The 24,138-nt window shown below is 47.0% G+C and overlaps 1 protein-coding gene across 1 annotated transcript; it reads left to right on the forward strand.

Annotated features, from left to right (window-relative positions):
- The first annotated feature begins 11,095 nt into the window (after window positions 1–11,095).
- On the forward strand, window positions 11,096–11,962 carry LOC134340718 (probable G-protein coupled receptor 139). Its single transcript, XM_063038189.1, has one exon. It carries the CDS (start codon window positions 11,096–11,098, stop codon window positions 11,960–11,962), a length of 867 nt encoding a protein of 288 aa, XP_062894259.1.
- Window positions 11,963–24,138: the final 12,176 nt, after the last annotated feature.

Here is a 24,138-nt window from a genome sequence, read left to right on the forward strand (position 1 = left end):
GTGCATTCTGTTGTCTGCTGAATCAATGTTTGGCATTCTTCCAGTAACACAGCTGCGGTTCTGCATTCAAGTACCATCAGCATCATGTTGTACGAAGATTATTAGCAAAGCACTCTGATACACTACAGGTTCCATTTTGTTACAGAAAGAAATGCCATTTTGGACCGACAAGTGAAGTACGTTTCCCCGGTGGTGGAGAAACATTCCTTTACACCTCGCCCTCTGTGAAAACCCTTACATCACTCCCCATTTCTGTTAACACCTCCGATCCCTGCGGCCATCACCATCTGTGAAAACCCTTCTTACCCTACACCCATCGTCATTTTGTAACCCCGCCTGACCCCTACACCATTTACCATCCCTGTAAAGCCCTCCACCATCCACACTGGCGCAATAGCTGACAGCTGACCTGAGAAAGACGCCGACCGTGGCAGGTAGCAGGGCTCACAAAACACACTCACACCAGCTGACATTTTTTATAACTCGACCGATTTGCATGGTTATCTTGTCTAAACCGCTTCCTACCTTCCTATCTTTACCTTACCCCGCTCCCCCCACTGATCTCCGTCCTGGAACATATCCTTGCCAGCGAGGGAAGTTCTACACACTCCCATTTACTTCCTCCCTCAGCTCCATTCTGGCTCAGAAACAGTTCTTCCAGGTGAGGCAACATTTCAAAATGGGGTAAGAATAGGATGATTCGGCAGATGAATGTGTGGCTGAGGAACTGGTGCAGGGGCATTGAACCAGATCTCTGGGTCATTGGGATCTCTCCTGGGGATGCAATGATCTGTACAACAGGGACGGGTTGTATCTGAACCTGGCGGGGTCCAGTGTGCTCGTGGGCAGGTTTGTTACAGCTTGTGTTTAAAATAACTTGTCAGGGGGATGGAAATCGGAGTGTGAGTGCTGGGGATGAAGTCGTTGGTTGGCAACAGAGGTAGAGTGCAGTGACAGTAGTAGCAAGCAGAGGCTGATGTCAGGGCAAGCGGGACGAGTTTAAGCGTTAAAGTGGGATAACATCGATAAGGGTGATGAATGTAGGACTGAAGGTGCTATATTTGAATGTGCGCAGCGTACGGAATAACAGAGGTGAACTTTTAGCACAGTGTGATTTGTTTACATCTCCGTATCGTGGCTGAAAGAAGATTTTAACCCGGAGCTTAACCTCCAAGCAGACAAGTTGTATCAAACTCCTGCTAATACAATCCTGATATCATAAACCTGGAGGTCCTGCCCTTCAATTTAACACCAAACTCCACAAACCTCACGGTGAATTGGCCATTTGGATTCAGAATTGCCCTGCCCGTAAAAGGCAAGATAGTGGTCGACGGGAATTAATCTGGCTGAAGGTCCGCGACGAGACGTCTCTCACATTGATCCGGAAAGGGATCCTGTCCCATTCCACACTGAAGTGAAGGGGCGTTCGTGGTCGAGTCGAAATCCTTCCAGTACTTGGATGAGGTGAGGGTGGTAATGAGGCGGGGATTAAGGATTGCAAGAGACACAACTGATGATCCGGTATATCGGAATGGTTATCCATGCGTGGACTTAAAACAGATGAGGGAAACATTTTTGCAGCTCCATTACTCAACAGACGGACACTGAGTCTGTAGAAGTGAGGCAACGGGGCATCAGCTTCATAGACTCTCCACAGATTACAGAGCAGAACCTGAGTTATACGAAAAGATTGAATAGCTCACGAGTTCATTGCTTGGAACGTAGAAGATTGGGAGAAGATATAATGGAGTTGCTCAAAAATGATGAGGTGCATTGATTGGGTACATGCAATGCAAGCACGCTTTTGTATTGAGGTTCGGTGGGACTACAACCAGAAATCAACCAGACTACAACCAGAGACCGATAAGAAAGTGTAGTTATGAGTGTGTGTGTGTGTCAGTGTGTGTGTGTGTGTGTGTGTTTCTTTGTGAGTTAGTGTGTGTCAGCGTGTTTCTGTGTCTGTGTGTGGGTAGACCCATTGTTTCTGCCTGACCCTGTCTGACTATACACGTGTGAGTATACCTCGAATTCAGTTTATCCCCTTTGGTTCAGTCCCTTCCCATCTGTTTCTGCGAATTGTACGTCCTCTCGATCTCTCATATAAAAGATTTCACAAAAATGGTGCCTGAACCATTAAAAAAATCGAGAGCAGATATCAAAATTCAAATTCCATTTATTATTAATGTCTGTACATATGAAACAACCTTTGGATTCGTCACAGCTCCAAATCAGCAGACACCCCACAGACACTTTGGATTATCCCAAGGCAAGAATCATTTCAAATAGTTTCGAAAACGGCTGACTACACCTGAGAAAATGGAAAAAAAGAAACAAATGTCAACGTTCAAAGTGCATTTATTATTTAAGTATCTCTTAATAAAACAACTTTGAGAGTCGTCAAACCTCAATTCCTGAGAACACTGAAATACATACACACCCCCAAATCCAAAAAAAAACATAGGTTTGCATGCTCATAAAGCAGATTCCCCAAACTCCATGTGCCCTGTCGAATCCGCCGACTTTCCCAGACTCTACACCCACTGAAATCCTCATGCACTCACTAATAAGTGTGCACCCCGAAATCCGTGTGCACATCCAAGTCCGTATATGCCACCACATCCTCCGACACCCCCAAATCCAGATGCAGCCTTATAATCCCTGATAAACGTCCATTTCTGTGCACTTCCCCAAATCCCTGTGCAACTCCGTATTCCCCAAAACACCCCAGCTCACCAGCAAACCATTAAGTCAGTCACCCAACTCCGCACATATCTGCAAATCTGTGTGATCCAACAAAGTTGTGCTCACTAGCAAAGGCGCATTAAACCCTCAAGTCAGTGTGGACCCTAAAGCAAGTGACACCACAAAATCCCAGTTCACTCACACATTCGCTGACACACCATTAAATCTGCGCAAATCCACAAAGCCGCATGTGTCACCATATCCGTATGCACCCCCAGATTCATCTCCAAATCCGTGCGCAGCTCAATCCGTTCATACACCATACACATTAGACTATCCCAGAGCAGGAATAATTTCAAACACTTCACAAAATATTTGCCTTGACCTTGAAGAAAAAGCAAGAGCAGAGTTCAATAAACGTCCAGATGCGTATTTACCCGGATATTCGTTGTCGTCACCATAAATCAGGGCATATCCCAAATCTGTGTGCATCGGCATTCCGTGTGCACCCGAAAATCAGTGCACAATCCCTATTCAGTGTGCACCCCAATTCCGTGGTCACACCCCTACCTGCACATCAGATTATCCCATAGGTAGGATCATTTTCAGTAGTTCCACGTTAATAATACAGCAAGAGCAAACTTCAAAGCTCAAACTGCATTTAATATTAAAGTATCTATAAATGAAACAACTTGTACATTCACCGCACCTCCATATCCTCAGAACGTGAAATACTCCCGCGGCCCAAATGCATGAACACCTCCAAATCCGGTGACATTCCCAAATCCGTGCACCTCCTGTTACGTACCCCGTAACTGGGTTACCAAACCAGCAGAAATGGATCACTCAGTTGGAGTCTGGATTACTGGAACTAAGAAAGTTTTATTAAAGAAATGAGCAACACAGTACTCTAATAGTAAGGATATAAATGCAACAGGTTAGCACTGAATAAACACACATGTACACAGAACTAGGATAATGGGATCAATCAAGCTCTATCGCAGTCTAGGGGTAAAATGTTCAATCACAAGTGACAGAGTTCAGTTTAGTTCAGTTCGCAGTAATCGTTGTTGTGCCGTTGAAGAGAGAGAGAGAGCGAATGCTGATATTCGAATCGGATTCAACAGACCTTTGATATTCCTCGCAGTTAGCTTTCGGGCGATCCCTTTGTAATGTCTTCTGAGGTCACCGACTGTGACCCCTCCGTTCCGGATACGATCGTTCCTCTGCGGTGAACCGGGCACCCAGGCAAGGGCGGACACACACACCAGGTTCCCGCCGACCGAATCTTTCCACCCTGTGCGTCTATGGCTGGTCCCGCGACCAGCCCTCCAAAACTCTCACCGACTTGTGGGGGCGCACCGCTTCCAGGGTCTCGATACCTCGTGGTGTCGTGAGTGGTGTCTTGTGTGGTGTCTGTTGCCTTAGCGAACCTGTCCCTTTTTATCCCCCTGTTGGGGTATCGCCTGTCCATCACTTCAAACAGTTCAGGGTTCAAAAAGGAGCCGGTCTTGACAATCTCAGACCGGTGTCTCCTTCCGTTAAACTCTCTCGTCTCTTCATTAACATTTCCAAATGCTGCTCCATTGTCTTACTTATCTCTCTCTCCTGAAGACAGGTGGCAGATCAACTGATGATCCCACTTGTGATAGCACAGGACAGTTTACATCTTGGTCTATGTGTACTTTTGTCACCCTCTTTCGTCACACCCCTCCCCTTTAAGGATTTTTACCGGGGTAAAAATTACAAGCATGAATACATTATTAGATACACACAAATATACATCTTCATCAGCTATTTGGCTAATACAGAGAATTTTAAGTTGTCAACACCTGACAGACAGTCAGCAATCACATTTTCTGTTCCTTGTATATGTGTTACTTTAATAATCCTCTCAAACCAGGCTCCAACTTAGCAGACTTCATAGTGGCCGAAAACACTAATGAATTGTGATCAGTGTGACTTCTCAGTGGTTTTCGCCCCGGACACAGATAACAAGGGTCGTCCCATACCAACTTAGCATTCTTTGGCAAGGGCTTAGTATGACAGGGGGTACTATCCGCAAAGTTGTTTCTTTTTCCCTGCAAGACTTCCGATAGTACCCCACCATCTCCAAGAACCTTCTCAGGGCTCTCTTGTCTGTCGGGGTGGGGAATTCAGCTTGCATCGGAGCCAGCTGCCCCTGTCCTACCACAAATCCCAGATAAGTGACTCTGTCGCGGCCGAATTCACTTTTTGCGAGGTTCTCTGTCAGGCTGGCTTCAGACAGCTGTTTAAACAGTGCCACAATGTGCCTTTCCCACGTGTCACTCCAGACCACTACATCGCCAATATACACTTCTGTGTTCTTTCGCCCGTTTGTCACTGAATTAATCATTCTGTAGGGGTGTTGCTCACTAGGCTGACCTGATGTGACAACAGCTCCATGTCCCAGCTCTTTGCATCGCCTCGGGACACCTAGACCTACGTGCGCGTGCCGGTTAATTAGCTTTATCAATGGCCCGCTTTGTTCGGGGGTTAGGTGAGAGACCTTATCAGCAAAACGGGTCAAAACAATAGACATCTCCCATCTGGTCGGCACCACACTTAAATATTCAAAATGGGTCCTCCCCTTATCAGGTGGCACCTTAGCCTCATTAATTTTCATGATACCACCAGCTAGATCTGTTCTCTGATCGTGGTGTGCTTTTAGCATGTTAATAGCCTCTAACTGTGTTAACTGACGTCTGCAATAGTCAATAACATCCTTCCTCCTGTGCAGCCAGTAAAACTCTTTCATGATTCCACCGACTGTTTTCCTCCCCCCAAAATGTCCACCGAGGGGTATCCTGCGGGCCAGGTTAAGAATCTCATCCCCATAAATTTTTGCACCATCCCCCTTTCCTCATCTGCGGGTACAGTACTTGGTCTCCCTTTCTTCCGTAGCACTCCCTCCTCCACACAATAGCCGACTGGCTCTCCTTTTAATCCTGCTTCCGAGAGAGTTGTCTCCGCCGAAACCATCAGCTCCTGCGCCTGTACAAATTCCTTCCTGGCTAATGCTAAGTCTGCCTAAGCTCCCTCAGTTCCTCCTGTTTCACTACACTCCTTCTTTTCACTTTCTTCCTCCTCCTGGTACAAGGCTTTAGAAAGGTCTCAGCTAAATTTACTTCGGCAGTCTCTCTGGACACACGCCGAGTCACTGCGCAAACGGGATGAACCTGTGAGTCCACGGGCGGGGCCTCAATGCTGGCGGGCTGACCCGTCAATCTCACTGCTGAGAATGCCATTCCCCCGGCAAGGTCATTACCGAGCAAGACTTCCAAGCCTTTCATCGGTAGTTCGGGCCTCACCCCGACCGTGACTAGTCCGGAGACCAAGTTGCTCAGTAGGTGTAACTGGTGCAAACGGACTGCCTCGGTCCCTTGTCCAATGCCTTTTATGACCCTGACTTTCCCAGTCTCGGTCTCTGAACTAAAGTCTAACACACCCTTTAATATCAATGACTGACACGCTCCCGTGTTTCTCCAGATCCGTACTGGAACTGGGTTTAACCCCTCCTTCACCGATACCAATCCGGCCGAGATAAACCTCTCGCGCCCTTCGTGACCTTTGGCAGACCTTTCCTCTCCTAGCGGCTTGTTCACCAGCTGAAAACAACCAGTCGAAATCGCCGTTTTTCCTTTCCCCGTCTCCTTCTTTGGTGCAAAGCACCTGGACGCAAAGTGTCCGACTTTCCCACAATTATAACAGACGACCCCAGGAGACTTCCTACCAGACTGCTCCTGGTCCACCTTATCCTTCTCACTAGCCCCCGGTTTACTTACTGACTTTTCTGGCTGACTCTCCCCGCCGTCCTGACTACCCTTCTGGTAGCCTTTACTCGGGGCAAACTTCACTTTATGCGTCAACGCGTACTCATCCGCAAACTTAGCAGTTGCGGCTAACGTGGCTGCCTCTTTCTCATCTAGGTAGGGTCTCATACCTTTAGGGACACAACCTTTAAACTGCTCAATCAGGATCAGCTGTAGCAGTCTGTCATAAATCCCCTCTACCCCCTTCGAGGCGCACCAATGCTCACAATATGTCTGCATCTCACGGGCAAACTCCAAATACGTGCGGTCCCACTGCTTCCTCGCATTCCGGAACCTCTGCCGGTATTCCTCCGGGACCAACTCATAAATGCTGAGGATGGCCTCTTTCAGCACCTCAAACCTCTGGGCATCTTCCGCGGACAAAGCAGAGTAAGCTTGTTGGGCTTTTCCTTTAAGAACACTCTGAAGCAAAACAGCCTACTTATCCCTCGGCCAGTCCTGACTTGCAGCAACTTTTTCGAAATGGAGAAAGTACCGATCCACATGGGTATCGTCAAATGGGGGAACCAGCCTAACCTCCTGGTTCGTCCTGAACCCTCCACCTTGGTCCGGTATGGGTCCCTGTTCTGCCCTTATCTTTAACCTTTCCAGCTCGAATTCCCTTTCCCTCTGCCTCTCTTCTCGCTCCAACTGCCTCTCTCTCTCTCTTCGCTCCCATTGCCTCTCTTTCTCTTCTCGCTCTAACTGTTTCACTTTCTGCTGCCGTTCTAACTGCTTCTCTTCGTGTTCTAGCTGCCGTACCCGGAACTCGTGCTCGAGTCTCAATTTTTCAATCTACACCTGTACTGCGTCTCCACCAGGTTTTCCAATAGACATCATCTCCAGTTCCCCTTGGGGAAACACACCTTTAGATACATAGTGCTCTATGATAGCTCTGTGTATCTCCTCTCTCCTCATTGTCGACTTCCCCTTAACAAGATTCAACCGTTTGGCCACAGCTGCCAATTCTGTTTTCCTGGCATCCTCTAATACCTCCAAAGTCGGCGCCTTTAGAAATTCCTCAATCTCCATTTCTGCTGTTTACCTTTTCTTTCTTTCGGGAATTTTAACCCAATCAATCTACCCCGTCCCAAATTTAGCATTCAAAATCGCGGACGAGAACCCCACTTATGTTACGTACCCCGTAACTGTGTTGCCAAACCAGAAGAAATGGACCACTTAGTTGGAGTCTGGATTACTGGAACTAAGGAAGTTTTAGTAAAGAAATAAGCAATACAGTGCTCGAATTGTAAGGATATAAATGCAACAGGTTAGCAATGAATAAACACACACGTACACGGAACTATGATAATAGGATCAATCAAGCTCTATCGCAGTCTAGTGGTAAAATGATCAATCAGAAGTGACAGAGTTCCGTTTAGTTCAGTTCGCAGTAATCGCCGTCGTGCCGTTGGGGAAAGAGAGAGAGAGAGAGAGATAACGAATGAATATGCAGATCGGATTCCAAACAGATATTCCTCGCAGTTAGCTTTCGGGCGAGTCCTTTGTAATGTCTTCTGAGGTCACCGACTCTGACCCCTCCGTTCCAGATACGATCGTTCTTCTGCGGTGAACCCGGCACCCAGACAAGGGAGGACACATACACCAGGTACCCTCCCGAACGTATCTTTCCACCCTGTGCGTCTATGGCTGGTTCCGCGACCAGACCTCCAAAACTCCACCGACTTGTGGGGGCACACCTCTTCCAGGATCTCGTTACCTCGTGGTGTCGTGTTGCGTGGTGTGTCTGTTGCCTTAGCGAACCTGTCCCTTTTTATCCCCCTGTTGGGGTATCGCCTATCCATCAGACTTCAAATAGTTCAGGATCAAAGCAACCAGTTTTGACAATACTCAGACCGGTGTCTCTTTCTGTTAATCTCTCTCGTCTCTTCATTAACATTTCCAAACGCTGCTCCATTGTCTTACTTATCTCTCTCCTGAAGACAGGTGGCAGATCAACTGATGATCCCACTGGTGATAGCACAGGACAGTTAACATCTTAGTCTATGTGTACTTTTGTAACCCTCTTCTGTCACAAACAACATCACACACAAAATGCTGGAGGAATTTGGATTTCCAGCATCTGCATATTTTCTCTTGTTTGTACATCAGCAACGTGGTCATTTGACCGTTTCCATCCTGATATCGTTTTTTTTGTTGCACCTTTGTCCGAATTTGTGTTTGTGTGTTTTGAATTATATTGAATTTATCAATTACATCCCCCATGTACACGAGGAGTAAAAATCTTTATGTTACGGCTCCGTCAAAATGTGCAATTTGCAATTTATAGTAATTTATAATAAATAGAATGTACAGTAGGACAGTCACTAGAACATAGAAATACAATTGTACAATTGTTTCTGTGAGTGTGTGTGTGTGGGTCTGTGGGTCTGTGTGTGAGTGTGTGTGTGTGTCTGTGTGTGTGTGTGTGTGAGTGTGTGTGTGTCTGTGTGTCTGTGTGTCTGTGTGTGTGAGTGTGTGTTTAAGTGTGTGTGTGTGTTGTGTGTGTGTGTTGTACGTGTGTATGTTTGTGTGTGTGTGTCTGTGTGTGTGTTGTGTGTGTGTGTGTGTGTGTCTATGTATGTGTGTGTATGCCTCTGTGTGTGTGTGTGTGTGTGTGTGTGTGTTTTGTGTGTGTGTGTGTGTGTGTGTGTGTTGTGTGTGTGTGTGCGCGTCTGTGTGTGAGTGAGTGTGTGTCTGTGTGTCTGTGTGTCTGTGTGTGTGAGTGTGTGTTTAAGTGTGTGTGTGTTGTACGTGTGTATGTTTGTGTGTGTGTGTCTGTGTGTGTGTTGTGTGTGTGTGTGTGTGTCTATGTATGTGTGTGTATGCCTCTGTGTGTGTGTGTGTGTGTGTGTGTGTGTGTGTGTGTTTTGTGTGTGTGTGTGTGTGTGTGTGTTGTGTGTGTGTGTGCGCGTCTGTGTGTGAGTGAGTGTGTGTGTGTGTGTGTGTGTGTGTCACCAGGAAGAAGCTGAAGGACTGAAGGACAGTCTAAGACGGGAAACTGCTGAGACAGAGGTAGGGATCGATCAGTATCGCTGGTCTCCGTTCAGAGATGAATAATTAGCCAACACAATTAATTTAAATCTACCGGTTTGTTTCCAACAGAGGGACTGCTGAGGTAATGCTCAAGAGTTTTGATATATTTGTTTCCAATCGCTACAATAATTACATTCAAGCAACTGTAACTAAGAAAGTTAGTGAGGTGTATAACCGTATCTCTGGAGACAGATCCTCTGTATAAATCAGGGCTGCTTTGAATGCATCAGCTGTCTGCCGGAGCTGTGAATACAGGAGCAGCAGAAATCATAGATTCTCACTGAAATGGTGTATCCAGTCATCTGGCGGATAGAAGACGTTTACTATCCTTTTATTTCATCCTTTGGAATTCCCGGTAAGCCGCGGTGTCAGCTGCCGTGGGCGGATGTTGGAGTTTAATTCGGATGATGTGATTGATTCTGCCGCTGGTTTAAACTCTCACATTCCAGTGCCGGTATTCCGCATTTCAGGAATGGAATTGAAACGCCGGGACATAAAAGATGCTGGGACTTGGATGCAGGAAGTCAACGAATCTGTCAATTTCTGTTGGCATGAGCGGGTCAGGCAGCGGTTTGTGATCAACAAAGTGATGTTCGTGTCTCTGCTTTTGGTCTTGTAGGAGCTGCACAGCTTTTGCAAATATTGTGTTTATAAGGGTGATGACATCAATTTATTGTCTGAATGTTTATTTGAGCGGTTTTCAGAGTTAGATGCAACAATAAAGCATTGGCTGGCAGTAACACTTCAGCAAATTTGAGGAGTTCCGTGTTGTTAGACGAAACTGTTGTGGATTTTTAATAAATGTTTACGATATGACTGTATACAAAACAGAAAGAAGTCGTTGCTAAGCCAATTAATAAGATGTGGTGCTTCATAGTTATCAATACTGTGAAATGTTTTATATTTTATCTACATCTGACACTGTTCCGGACATCTGACTGCGGCGCCGAGTTTGAATTCCTCTCCCCGCTTCCCTGTGATGGATTCAGTGGGAGGCGTTATGTCTGTCTGTGAGGTTGTGTCAGGCTGCGATGTATCTGTTCGAATCAGTCAATGTTCTGTTGTAAAGTCAGTGAGGTTTCGCCTGGGTGAGTGTTTCCAGCATTTCCTGTTTGTGTTCCGTCTTTCGGCTGTTCTGCTTCTGACAGGGATCGCCAAGGAAGTTGATGATTCTCTAATGGAAGAATCCCGCCATTAGCGCCCCGATTTACTCATTTCGTACAGACGAGATGCGGAAGGCAGTATTGCATCTGAGGAGGTAGCTACCCAGTTTTAGCTTTCCGCTGCCACATCATATTCGGGCATCAGTAAAGAATCCATTTTCAGATCATATTGATTTTATTTTACTGTGTAAACTCGTTCTCTCTCTCCGCCAGCTCTGCGCCCTCTATCGACCCTCCCACCGCTAAATGCAGCAATGAAGTTGAAATATTACAGGATCTCCTCAAACTGCTGCGTTGGCTTCTGCTCAGTATTTTCTCAACTTGCTGTTCCCTGTCTCTCTTCCAGCGAACTTTGTGGCGATTGTGATCCTCTCCCGGGGAATGTGCGGTCTCTCCAAATGTGTCACTCGCTACCTGGTGGGAATGGCAGCGGCCGATCTCCTGGTCGTTATCTCCGATCCGCTGATGAGGTGGACTGCTGTTATTTATTTCCCCCGATCATTCCTGCTCATCACTCCTGTGTGTAGACTCAATCATTGGTTGATTTCTGCGAGCACAGCGGCCTCAGTCTGGCTGACTGTAGCTTTCACCGTCGATCGATTTGTGGCTATTTGCTGTGAGAAGCTGAAAACAAGATATTGCACCGAGAGAACGGCGGCTGTGGTTATCGGGACAGTGAGTGTGCTGGCCTGTTTGGAGGGAGTCCCCTGGAGCTTTGCATACGGGCCTGGAGAAATAATTGATGGTGTTCCCTGGGGTTGTGTTCGTACACAGAGCTACACAAACACTCCCTCATGGGCGGCATTCGACATGTTTGACCTTATTTTAACCCCTTGCGCCCCATTTTTTCTGATTTTACTGTTCAATATTCTGACTGTCAGGCGGATTCTAGCGGCCAGTCGAGCCCGCAGGGGGCTCCGGGGACAGAAGAGTGGAGAGAATGACAAGGACCGGGAGATGGAGAACCGGCGCAAATCCATCGTTTTGCTCTTCAGTATAACCGGTTGTTTCATAATGTTCTGGGCAACGTACGTGGTATTTTACATCTATCAACGGATTTCGAAGAGTTTTGATTATTCTTTCACCGATCCCCGTTACATCACACAACACACATCGGAAATTCTGCAGATTCTCAGTTCCTGCACAAACACGTGTATTTACGCCGTGACTCAGAGCAAATTCCGAGACGAACTAAAGAATGCGGTGAAATATCCAGTGAATCAGCTTTTGAAACTGTTTATGAAATAAATGCTGTAAAGTTTTACAATTTAGCTGCCTTCATGCTCCCTATTCTAGCTTCCCACTTGTGGGTAAATGGAAACAACGTGATGAACAGAGTTACAAAACAAACATGAGGGAATCTGCGGATGCCCGAAATACAAAACAACACACACAAAATCAGATCCTGATGAAGGGTCTCGGCCAGAAACGTCTACTGTTTACTGTTTTCCTCACACAAAATGCTGGAGGAAGCCAGCAGATCTGGCAGAATCTATGGAAAAGAGTAAATTATCGACGTTTCAGGCCGAAACCCTTCATCAGAGGCCCGTGAACTGTTTACTCTTTCCATTTGCGTGTGTTGCCTTAGAGTTACAAAACTGCTGTTTACAGCTGATCCCCACGGCAGTACTGTCCGCACCACCCCAGAGAAATTCCCTTTGTAACTCGCGTCCCGCCCTGTTAAATTGAAGCTTGAGGCGAAACTGTTACCCCTGCTTCCCGGTTCTGACAAAACTGCCTGATCTTGGAGTATATTTTCGTCTCTATCAACCTCTCCTGCTCACGACAAAACTCGTCCTTTCCTTCACTCTCTTTTTCCCCTCCGGCTTTATCTGTAGGTTCTTTTTCTGAATGCCACCTTGAACTATTTCCTGTAAGAGAATTTTAACTTTTTTTTTAAAATTGAAGACAAAGTACCGTTACAGTCACTTGTCTCTCTGTGAGATAGAGAGGGGGAGAAAGTGATGGCGAGCAGGAGACAGCGGGAGGGCTGAGGGCGTGAATGAGATATCGCGAGAAAGAGGGCGCGAGGGTGAGCGCCAGAAGGAAACATCGCGAGGAGAGACAGAGAGAGTGAGAGCGAATGAGATCGTGAAGGAGTGAGCACGAGGGTTGAGGGCGCGAAGGAGAGAGCGAATAGGACATCGCGAGGACGATGGCGGGGGGAGTTGGCGCGAGGCAGATGACGCGAGGGTGAGCGCGAGAGAGAGGGCGTGTGGGAGAGAAAGGGCGCGAGGCAGATGACGCGAGGGTGAGCGCGAGAGAGAGGGCGTGTGGGAGAGACAGTGAAAGACAGAATAAGAGAGAGAGTTAGTGAAGCTACTGAGACATTATGAGTGAGACAGGGAGATAGAGAGAGATAGAGATAGACAGATAGAGAGAGATGGAGAGAGCTAGAGAGTGAGACTGAGATAGGGAGAGATATAGAGACAGAGACAGAGATAGAGGTAGAGAGACAGAAGAGGCTGCGTAATGTTGTCGGATCTGTGTTTCCCTGGGATTGGCTTGCTTAGTGCATGATAAATATTATTTTGAATTATGGACAGTTACACCTGTAGAAATTTGTTTTTCCTTCTGTATTAAAATCGTACGAGTTCCAACAAAGTGTTTTGTTTCAACACGTGTGCAGGCTCCTTTGTTTGCGAATGGGTAAGTCATTACCCTTAACTGAAGCAAAAAAAAAGCATACAGTGAATTAATTTTCAAACAATTTTCATTACCAAGAGGCTATTTGAAGGGACATGAATAGACAGAGACAGAATGCTATAAATCACATGCAGCAATCACTTTAGCCGGGGTGGGGGTGGGGGACAGGGTCATAAACAGGAGTATCTGTGGAAACGAGTGAGATTGCAGTAAGGTGCGTTACCTCGATCATGCCAGGGCCAAGGATGTCTCTGAGAAGGTACATACGGGCCATTCTGAAAGGGCAGAGTGAGCAGCGAAAAGTCCTGGTGTTTGTTAGAACTAACAACACAGAGACAACGTCCTGCAAAGGGTATTTAGGGAGTTAAGAATTATGAAAGCTGGGGTGATGATTTCAGGATTTCTGCAGTTGCCACATGTTTGCGAGGAAAGAGATGGTAATTTGGTACACCTAAACGAGTGGCTAATAAACTGGTGCAGTGGGGGGATGCATCAGGAGCACAGAACATTGGGCTCTCTTGCAGAATAAGTGGGGCTGGTGTAAGGAGGATGGGTTACGGTGAAGGGGAACGAATATTCTCACAGGGAATCTTGCTGGAGCCACCCTGATGATTTTTATCACGTTTTATGTGGAGGGGGTGTTTGGATCCAGAGCTACAGGTCAGTAAGTAGTATTGAGCGGAGGGTAGAGGTAAGGTCAAAGAACCCCCAAAGGAGGTAAAGATGGGGCCACATTAATGAGCACAGTGGTACCAAAGGGCAGAAGTGAGTTTATTTCAGTGCAGGGTGTAGAGCAGTGAAAGCAGGTGTACTTAGAGCCTGAATTAGTAATGTCACGGTGAACCATCCATTACAGAGATCTGGTTGTGAGAGGGGCAGGACTGGTATCTGAACACTCCAGGATTTATATGATTCGGACAGTCCAGAGGGTGCAAAAAGAGGTTGGGGAGGTGTACTGCTGAACAGACAGAACGTCACAAGTTCGGGGTCCTCCCAGAGCCTCATCGCGTAAGACAGTCTGGGTAGAATCAGGAATAAGAAAGGTACAATCACTGTGATGTGATTATACTGTAGGCCTCCGAATAGCCAGTAAGAGAGAGGAAAAGATATGTCAGCAGGTTCTGGACTAATGTAAAAACAATAGAGTAGCTGTAGTGGGAGAATAATCTTCTCAGAATGACTGGGACTCCTTTACCATCCGAGGCTTGGACGGGGCATTATTTGTGAGGTGTGTTCATGAAGGTTTCCAGAAACAGTGTATAGATGGTCCGCCAAGGAGGGGGGCATATTTGGCATAGTATTGGGAAATGATCCTAGCAAGATGATCGGAGATTCATTGGGAAAGATTTAAGAATGATAATGCAGAAAGTATTCAGATGGCTATTGATAAGGATAAGTATGCACCTGCAGTTGGATGAATGTAAGTTTGTGGAAGACAAGTTACAGCAGAATTGGACATGAATCATGCAGAGTAGTCTGGGAGCTGATGTTACTAGATGGCGCTAATATTAAGTGATGTCCGACATGCGAGCGTCACTTACAGTCCAGCCGGTCAGAATTCAGGATTTCCCTGTCTCTTAGAGGAAGTAGAGAAGGACAGGGACATTGGAGAATTGAGGCTGATGTAAGGTTGAGAAAGGTGAAATTAGCCACGGTCTTGGAGGACGATACCAGAAGCAAGAAACTAGTCACTCTGTGAATCAGGAGAACGGACAGTGACCAGAAAATGAATACATTGAGTTCATACCTGCAGACAGAGTTATCATGAGAGGTAGAAAATGAACACATTGCATTGGTGTTCACTAAGGAGAAGGTCATGTAGGAAAGCGTGATCAGAAAGCGGGTATGGCGATATTCTCTGGCGTGTTGATACTGAAGAGGAGGTGCTATTGGGAATCTGAGACCATTTAGATGGGTAAATCCTTTGGGTTATTTAGTCCTTTGGGATACACAGACCACATGCAGTTAAACATGAGGTTTAAACTGCTGGCACTGTACTGTAAGGAGACACACCTTAACAATATCTGGTCCGTCCTGCAAGAGGAAGGGGAGAGTCTGTTTCTGGTATAAACAACCCTGCATATGTCACTGTTCAAGAAAAGCAGAACTTGAATGCACGGACAGTGAACTCTGCAATATCTAGACCTTCATTACCAGGACACAGGCCTATGATATTCAGAGCACTGTGCACTGAGCACATGGACCTGTACATACCCAACACTGTACACCACCGTTGAATTCCTGTACAACACAGGCACTTCAAGGACAGAGACCTGTACAGCACTGTTACTGGACTGCTATTCAGAGACACTATCTTTCCCCTCCCTCCCATTGGGCATCTCTCAGGATGTAAAAGGGAGTTGATAAAGGAGAACATTTAATTATGTGTTCTTCAATTTCGAAAAGTTTTGGAAATGCCACCGGCAGAAAGAGGAACAAGAATCTACGCAGGTTATGGAAAGTTCTAAAAGCAACAGAGCAGTGTGTATTTTCCACAAAATTGATTGAGATTATCCTAGTGTGGAATTTGTTGTCTGGTCTGGTCTGGTGGCATCCGTTAGTCTCGCGAGACCATGGATCTGCGCCTGGAAGGTCTTGGATCAGTCTGTGTGAGAGCAGCGTCTGTTGTGGCTGTAGAGGCCCACACGGGAGTGACAGTTTCGGCTGCATCGACTGCACTTGAAGGCGCTGTCCTCCAGTTTTTCCGACGAGTGCGCTTTTCTTCAGCTTCTCTCTCTTCTTTTTAGACCTCTGCGTAGATCCAGCCTCCAGTCAGAGCGATAGCTTGCGATGTCCTCCGACCTCTCGACCTTCATTTTCAGTGACTTCACGTCTCTCTCGCAAACGTCTTTGAAACGAAGACCGGGCTGCCCTTGTGCTCTCTTGCCGGAGGCTAGTTCCCCGTGCAGCAGGTCTTTCGGGATCCTCCCGACTGATCTGCGGTGTATGCGGCCCAGCCAACGGAGACGGCGTTGTTGGAGCAGGGTGAAGAGGCTGGGTATCTGGGCGCGGGACAGGACATCATTGTCGGTGACTCGGTCAGTCCACGTGATGTCCAGGATGCGTCTCAGGCTGCGAAGGTGGAAGGCGTTGAGACACCGCTCTTGTCGGTAGTAGAGGCTCCAGGTCTTGCTGCCGTAAAGCAGTGTGCTGAGGACGCGGGCCCTGTAGACTGCAACTTTGGTGTGCGTCGTCAGCTTTCAGTTCTCCCAGACTCTCTTTGTCAGCCTGGCGAATGTTGAGGCTGCTCGTCCGATCCGTCTGTTGATCTCGGGGTCTAGGGAGAGGCTGTCCGTGATGGTGGAGCCAAGGTATGTAAACTCGTGAACTACCTCCAGCTCGTAGTTCTTGATGGTAATGGCAGGAGGGTGCTCAACGCCTTGGCCCAACACGTTGGTCTTCTTCAGGCTGATGGTCAAGCTGAAGTCCTGTCAGGCTCTTGAGAAGCTGTCAATGAGGCGTTGCAGTTGCTCTTCAGAGTGTGTTGCCAGTGCCGCGTCGTCTGCAAACAACATGTCCAAAAATGAGTACTTCACGAACCTTGGTTTTTGCCCTCAGCCGGGACAGACTGAACAGTCCGATCTGGTGTGGTGGTAGACACCATCGGTTGATGTTCCAAAGCCGTGCTTCAGCATGACTGTGAAGAAGATGCCAAACAGGGTGGGGGCAAGCACACAGACCTGCTTCACACCGCTGCGGATGTTGAAGGCCTCCGAAGAAGAGCCGTCGAACTGAACGACGCCCTTCATGTCTGTGTGGAGTGACTGAACTATCCTGAGGAGCCTCGGGGGATAACCAATCCTGGCCAGGATTTTCAACAGGCCGTCTCTGCTCACAAGGTCAAAGGGCTTCGTGAGGTCAATGAAAGCGGAGTGGAGTGGTTGTCTTTGGTCTCCGCATTTCTCTTGTAGCTGTCGAAGGGAGAAGATCATGTTGATTATGGAGCGTTCTGACCTGAAACCGCACTGAGACTCGGGATATTACCTTTCGGCTATTTTCTGCAGTCTGTTCAGGACCACGAAGGCGAAGACCGTCCCAACGATGCTCAGCAAGGAGATTCCCCTGCAGCTGTTGCAGTCGCTTCTGTCCCCTTTGTTCTTATATATGGTGACAATGTTGTATTTACCATTGTTTTATTTACCAGCATTTACGGTCTATGTTTCCACAGATTTAGGAATTTCATCGAAAAATTTGATAATATTAGAAGCATAGAAAACCTACAGCACAATACAGGTCCTTCGGCCGACAACGCTCTGCTGAATATGTCCTTACCTTAGAACTACCTAGGCTTACCCATAGCCCTCTATTTTTCTAAGCTTCATGTATCCATCCACGAGACTCTTAAAAGACGTTATCGTTTCGGCCCTCACCATCGCCGCCGGTAGCCCATTCCACGCATTCACCACTCTCTGCGAAAAAAAAAACTTACTCCTGACATCTCCTCTGTAACTGCTTCCAAGCACCTTAAAACTATGTCCTTTCGTGCCAGCCATTTCAACCCTGGGAAATAACCCACACGATCAATGCCATTTTTTATCTTGTACACTGCTATCAGGTCACCTCTCATCCTCCGTCGCTCCAAGGAGAAAAGGCCGAGTTCACTCAACCTATTTTCATAAGGCATGCTCCCCAATCCAGGCAACTTCCTTGTAAATCTTCTCTGCACCCTTTCTATGGTTTCCACGTCCTTCTTGTGGTGAGACGACCAGAATTGAGCACAGTACCCCAAGTGGGATCTGACCAGGGTCCTATATAGCTACAACCTTATCTCTTGGCTCTTAAATTCAGACCCACGATTGATGAAGGCCAGTGCACCGTATACCTTCTTAACCACAGGGTAAACCTGCGTACCAGCTTTGCGTGTCCTATGGATTAGGACCCCAAGATCCCTCTGATCCTCCACACTGCCAAGAGTCTTGTCATTAATAGTATATTCTGCCATCATATTTGACCTACCAAAATGAACCACCTCACAGTTAATTGGTCCATCTGCCACTTCTGAGCCCAGTTTTGCATCCTATCAATGTCCCGTTGTAACATCTGACAGCCCTCCACAATATCCAACACCCCCAACCTTTGTGTCATCAGCAAATTTACTAACTTATCCATCGACTTCTTTATTCAGGTCAATAAAAAAAAATAATCACAAAGAGTAGGGGTTCTAGAACAGATCCCGGCGGCACACCACTGGTCACCGGCCTCCATGCAGAACACGACCCGTCTACAACAACTGTTCGCCTTCTGTGGGCAAGCCAGTTAGGATCAACAAAGCAATATCCCTTTGGATCCCATGCCTCCTTACTTTCTCAATAAGACTTGCATGGGATACTGTATCAAATGCCTTGCTAAAATCTATACACACTACATCTACGGCTCTACCTTCATCAATGTGTTTAGTCACCTCCTTAAAATATTCAATCAGGCTCGGAAGGCATGACCTGCCTTTGTCAAAGCCATGCTGACTATTCCTAATCATATTATGCCTCTACAAATGTTCACAAATCCTAAGGTACAAAGATAATCGCCAGAGGTTCGGCAACAGCCACCCTCGCTTCCACAGTAGCCTGGGCTTGATGGTTTCCGAAAGCTCCAGCATATTCTCTTCCTTAATATCTGCATGCTCAAGCTTTTCAGTCCATTGGAAGTCATCCCTACAATCGCCAAGATCCTTTTCCGTAGTGAATCCTGAATATGTCACGGTCCGGTCCGTGATGTGGGCACTCCGGTTCACAGTCCGGTTGGTAGATTCCGTACTCCAGTAATTCCGTTGTTTCCTTGCTCCGTTGGGTGCCTTAATTGGGGCACCTGGTTCTCGTTTCCGGCTGGTAACGTACATAGCTCTGGGGTCCTCGGCGGTAACCTGGGCAGTAACGTCGGCAGTAATCTCCTCAGAATCCCCGTCAAGTTAACCACCGGAGTGAGACTAGTGCCGCTGTCTGTGGTTCCTGGGCCGCGTCTAGGGCTTGCCGCTACTTGGAGCCTTTTCATGTGGTATGATTTTGTCTCTCTGCGTTCTCTCCTCCGCTGGGTATGTCCGGCTGTTTCCCGCTACCGAGGGGGAAACGGTCTCAGTGTTTTGTGCTCTGCATCCAAGAACATTCCCGGCTCTATGTCCTTTGTCGAAGGAGGAGCCTCGGCTCAGTGTTCCGTGCCCTGCGTCCAAGAGGAGTCCCGGTTCTATGTTCTGTGTCCAAGGAGCAGCCCCGGCTCAGTGTTCCTTGTCCTGTGTCTAGGGAGAGTCCCGGTTCTATGTCCTGTGTCCAAGTAGGAGCGCCGGCTCAGTGGTCTGTGTCCTGTGTCTAAGTCAAGTCTGAGCCTAGTCCAGGTCAAGAGTCAAGTTCCAAGGCCTAGTCCAGAGTCCAGTCGAAGTCAAGCCCGAGTCCAGTCCAAGCCAAGTCCTAGCTCCAGCCAAGAGCCAAGTCTAGACCCTGGTGCCGAGTCCCAGCTGAGACCCGAGTTCCGAGTCATGACCTGAGTTCCCTGTCGAGTTCTCGTCCCAAGTCCAAGTCCAGGTTTTCCGGTTTGTAACACTTCGTCGTCCTTCGTGTTATCATTTTATCATCGCTCCTTGGCTTCCCAAGCAATCTTAAAAAAACATAATCCAGTTCCTACCGCTTCAGTGTCTGTGTCTGACATTTGGGTCCGCTTCCACCGCCCTTGTATGACAGAATCGAAGTATTTATTAAGTACCTCTCCCATATCCTCAGGTTCCATACACACTTTTCCACTGTCACACTTGGTTGACCCTATTGCCTCATACCTTTCCCTCTTGCTCTTCACATACTTGTAGAATGCCTTGGGTTTTTTCTTAATCCTGTCCTCCAAGGCCTTCTCGTCGCCCCTTCTGGCTCGCCTAACTTCATTCGTAAGCTCCTTCCTGCTGGCCTTATAATCTTCTAGATTCCTATCATTACCTAGTTTTTTGAACCTTTTGAAAGCTCTTCTTTTCTTCTCGACTAGATTTACAACAGCCTTTGTACATCACGGATCAGGTACCCTACCATCCTTGGAACGTACCTACTCAGAACCCCACGCAAATATCCCCTGAATATTTCCTATAATTCCTCCGTATGTTTCTTTGGGATCATCTGTTTCCAATTTATGCTTCCAAGTTCCTGCCTGATAGCCTCATCTCTCTCCTTACTCTAATTAAACGTTTCCCTAACTTGTCTGTTCCTATCCCTCTCCAATGCTACGGTAAAGGAGATGGAATTGTTATCACTATCTCCAAAATGCTCTGCCACTGAGAGACCTGACACCTGACCTTGTTCATTTCCAAATACTAGATCAAGTACAGCCTCCCCTCATGTAGGTTTATCTACATATTGTGTCAGGAAACCTTCCTGAACATACCTAACAAACGCTACCCCATCTAAACGCCTCACTCTAGGGAGATGCGAATCCGTATTTGGGAAATTGAAATCTCCCACCACCAGAACCAAGCTATTATTACTCCTTTCCATTATCTGCCTCCCTATCAGCTCCTCGATCCCTGTTACTACTGGGTAAAACACCCAGTGGAGTTATTGACCCCTTCCTATACCTAACTTTCACCCCACCCACAGACACTGCATAGACAACCCCTCCATGACTTCCTCCTTTTCTGCAACCGTTGCACTATCTCTAATCGACCGTGCCACGCCCCCACCTCTTTTGCCTCCCCCATCCTTTCTGAAACATCTGAAGCCTGGCACTTGAAGTAACCATTCCTGACCCTGCACCATCCAAGACTCTATAATGGCCACAACTTCATAGCTCCAAGTGCTGATCTACGATCTAAGCTCATCTACTTTATTCATAATATTCATCGCATTAAAATTCACATATCTCAAACCATCGGTCTGAGTGCATCCCTATTCTATCGCCTGCTTATCCTGCCTTTTGCAATGTCTCCAAGCTCTCTCTATTTGTGAGCCAACTCCGCCCCCCCCCCCCCGCCACCCCTTTCTTCCGTCACTTCAGTTTGGTTCCCAACCTGCAGCAATTCTCGTTCAATCTCTCCCAAATAGCCTTAGCAAACCTTCCCGCCAGAATATTTGTTCCCCCCTGACTCAGGTGCAACCATTCCTTTTTGTACACGTCACACCTGCCCCAGAAGAGGTCCCAATGATCCAGAAATCTGAATCCCTGCCCCCTGCTCCAATCCCTCATTCTCCACCTCATTCTATTCCTATACTCACTATCTCGTGGCACAGGCTGTAATCCCGAGATAACTACCTTTGAGTTCCTGCTTCTCAACTTCCTTCCCGACTCTCTGCAGTCTGTTTTCAGGACCTCCTCCCCTTTCCTACCTCTGTTGTTGGTACCAATATATGACACCACCTCTGACTGTTCTCCTTCCTACTTCAAGATATCATGTACCCGATCAGAATCATCCTGGACCGTGGCCACCTGGGAGGGAAACTACCATCCGCGTTTCCTTCCTGCATCCACAGAATCGCCTATCTGACCCCCTAGAGGATGGCGGCAGTGATAGAGTCCTCTCTCACTGCCGCCATCCTCTTCCTTTCCCTATCCTTCTGAGCCAGGGGGCCAGACGCTCTGCGAGAGCCGCGACCACTGTTGCTTCGCCCAGGTAGGCCGTCCCCTCCAACAGTACTCAAGCAGGGGTACTTATTATTAAGGTGGACAGACACTGGGATGCTCTCAGTCACCTGCTTCTTGCCCTTCATTCTGCTGACTGTTACCCACTTTTCTGTCTCCTGTGGTCCCGGGATGACTACCTGCGTATAGCTCCTCTCTATCACCTTCTCACTCTCCCTGACCAGACAAAGGTCATGGATCTGCAGCTCCAGTTTCTTAACGCAGTCCCTACGGAGCTGCAGCTCGACACACCTGGTGCAGATGTGATCGTCTGGGAGGCCGGGAGTCTCCAGGATCTCCCGCATCTGACATCAAGCACAGAAAACCGGCTTCAGAAACATTCTTTATGTCTTCGTTTTAAACATAACCTACCTGGCCTCAACCACTTATCGCCTAAGCCCCGTTTAGCCAAAGCCTTCATACTCTGTCTCCCCCTACTCTCTCGCCCGCCCTGTAAATCTGTCTTCTTTTTAAACTCTTCCCGCTGTTCTCACTGGCCGACCACCACGCGCTTGCGCAGTCGTGCCCCGTTCAATCCGCTGAAGATATATCCACTTCCGTGTTAAGAAACATCCCAGGATTCTTCCAAGTAGCTGCAGAATAATGTAAGCATCCGGGTCTAAAGGAGCCCCAGTCAACACAGGGAAAATTAAATTCACCAACTGCAACTACTCTTTTGTTTTTATATCTTTCATAACCTGCTACATTTCTGATCCTTTATCTCTTGCTGGCATTTGGGAGATCTGTGGTGTAAACCCGTGAGTGAATGACCCGCTTTTATGCTCTCTTCTACGACTGACATTGTCTCGCTGGATGAATCCTCTGGGGTGTCTTTGTTAAGCATCCGGCCTGAACACTGGGTCGAAGGGCCTCTGCTGGTATCTCTGGATCACGACAGTCTTTAATTTCTGTTTTCTTTCACCTGGACATGTGGGTTCTGGCCCAGCCCCTTTCCTTTTTCGACTTCCTCTAATTACCTGCCTGTCTCCTCATTTGCACCCACCTGTTTATAATTTTCACTCATTACCCTGTCCATTTAAACCCTGGTTTGACTAGCATCCTCTGCCAGTTCGTCCCAGTTCTGACCTGTGTCGTTCCAGCCTGTCATTGCGATTTCTGCCAACCGATTTTGCCTGATTCTGTATTTTGGATTTTGCCCGTTCTTGGACCTGATTGTCTGCCCTCGCCTGACTGCCTTTCCTGGGTAAGACCTCCGCATGCCATTTCGGATTAGTGCCTGCCTTCTGTTTTTGAAAGACTGTTGCCTTTGTTCTCCCTAACAAATTCTGGCGAAAAAGTATTCATCGGTCTGCACTTGAGTCCCACCGAAACCCGACAGTAACACCCCAGAATACCCACAGAGATAAAGGAGGATATTTAATGTTTCTGTATATTTATCAATTATTGTCTGATCCGGTGCTTCCATGTCAGCTTATTATCCATCCACATGCCTGGAACTCTTACCACTGACACCTTTTAAGGAGTTTGACCATATCATTTCAAATCAAGAGTAGGTCCATTAATCCTGTTTGTAAAACACATAACTTGTCTTGTAGCTACTGAAAGCTTAAATCCCATCCATTTGCCGACTGTTCCAGCTGATTAATTGCCAATGCGTCCTATATACAGTAAAGTTGAAATTTCTACCTCTAATCCATAAACCTCCATCATCTGCATCTCGTGAGTTACACACTCTTAAACCTATCTCAGAAAAAATATCATTAATTATAATATGAAGTGATAAAAACTGCCTTGTGGGATCCCAATCTTTAACTTTTAACAACCCGATCATAACCTGCCCCCACCCGTACCTGACGCAAGATGTCCAATTAAAAAAACTCAGGAAAAAGTTAGATATTCGCCTCCTCCATCCTCATTTCCATAATTTCATAAAAAGCCTTTCCTTCCATAAATGCCATCTGCCTTTTTGAATAGCAAAAATACTGGTGTTACAACATCTATATTTAACTGTGATTTCCTAATATCATCTTCCAAACATAAAAATGAATTCAATGTCATTCTTGCCCACCCATACCTTTACCAGACATCCAAAGAACATCAACCAGATAAAATTGTACAATAACCCCCTCAATTGCATTTCCAAAAATTAATTTAAAGTCCCTCCTTTAATAAATATCATTTCCCTTTTCAATATCAAAATATCTGACTATTACAACTTTATTTAACTGTGCTAT

The sequence above is a fragment of the Mobula hypostoma genome, chromosome X2, assembly GCF_963921235.1.
Source record: "Mobula hypostoma chromosome X2, sMobHyp1.1, whole genome shotgun sequence".
Lineage (NCBI taxonomy): Eukaryota > Metazoa > Chordata > Chondrichthyes > Myliobatiformes > Myliobatidae > Mobula > Mobula hypostoma.

Bases quoted from the DNA above. Each gene is read 5' to 3' on its own strand.
- LOC134340718 (XM_063038189.1), top strand. From the start codon at position 11,096: ATGTGCGGTCTCTCCAAATGTGTCACTCGCTACCTGGTGGGAATGGCA.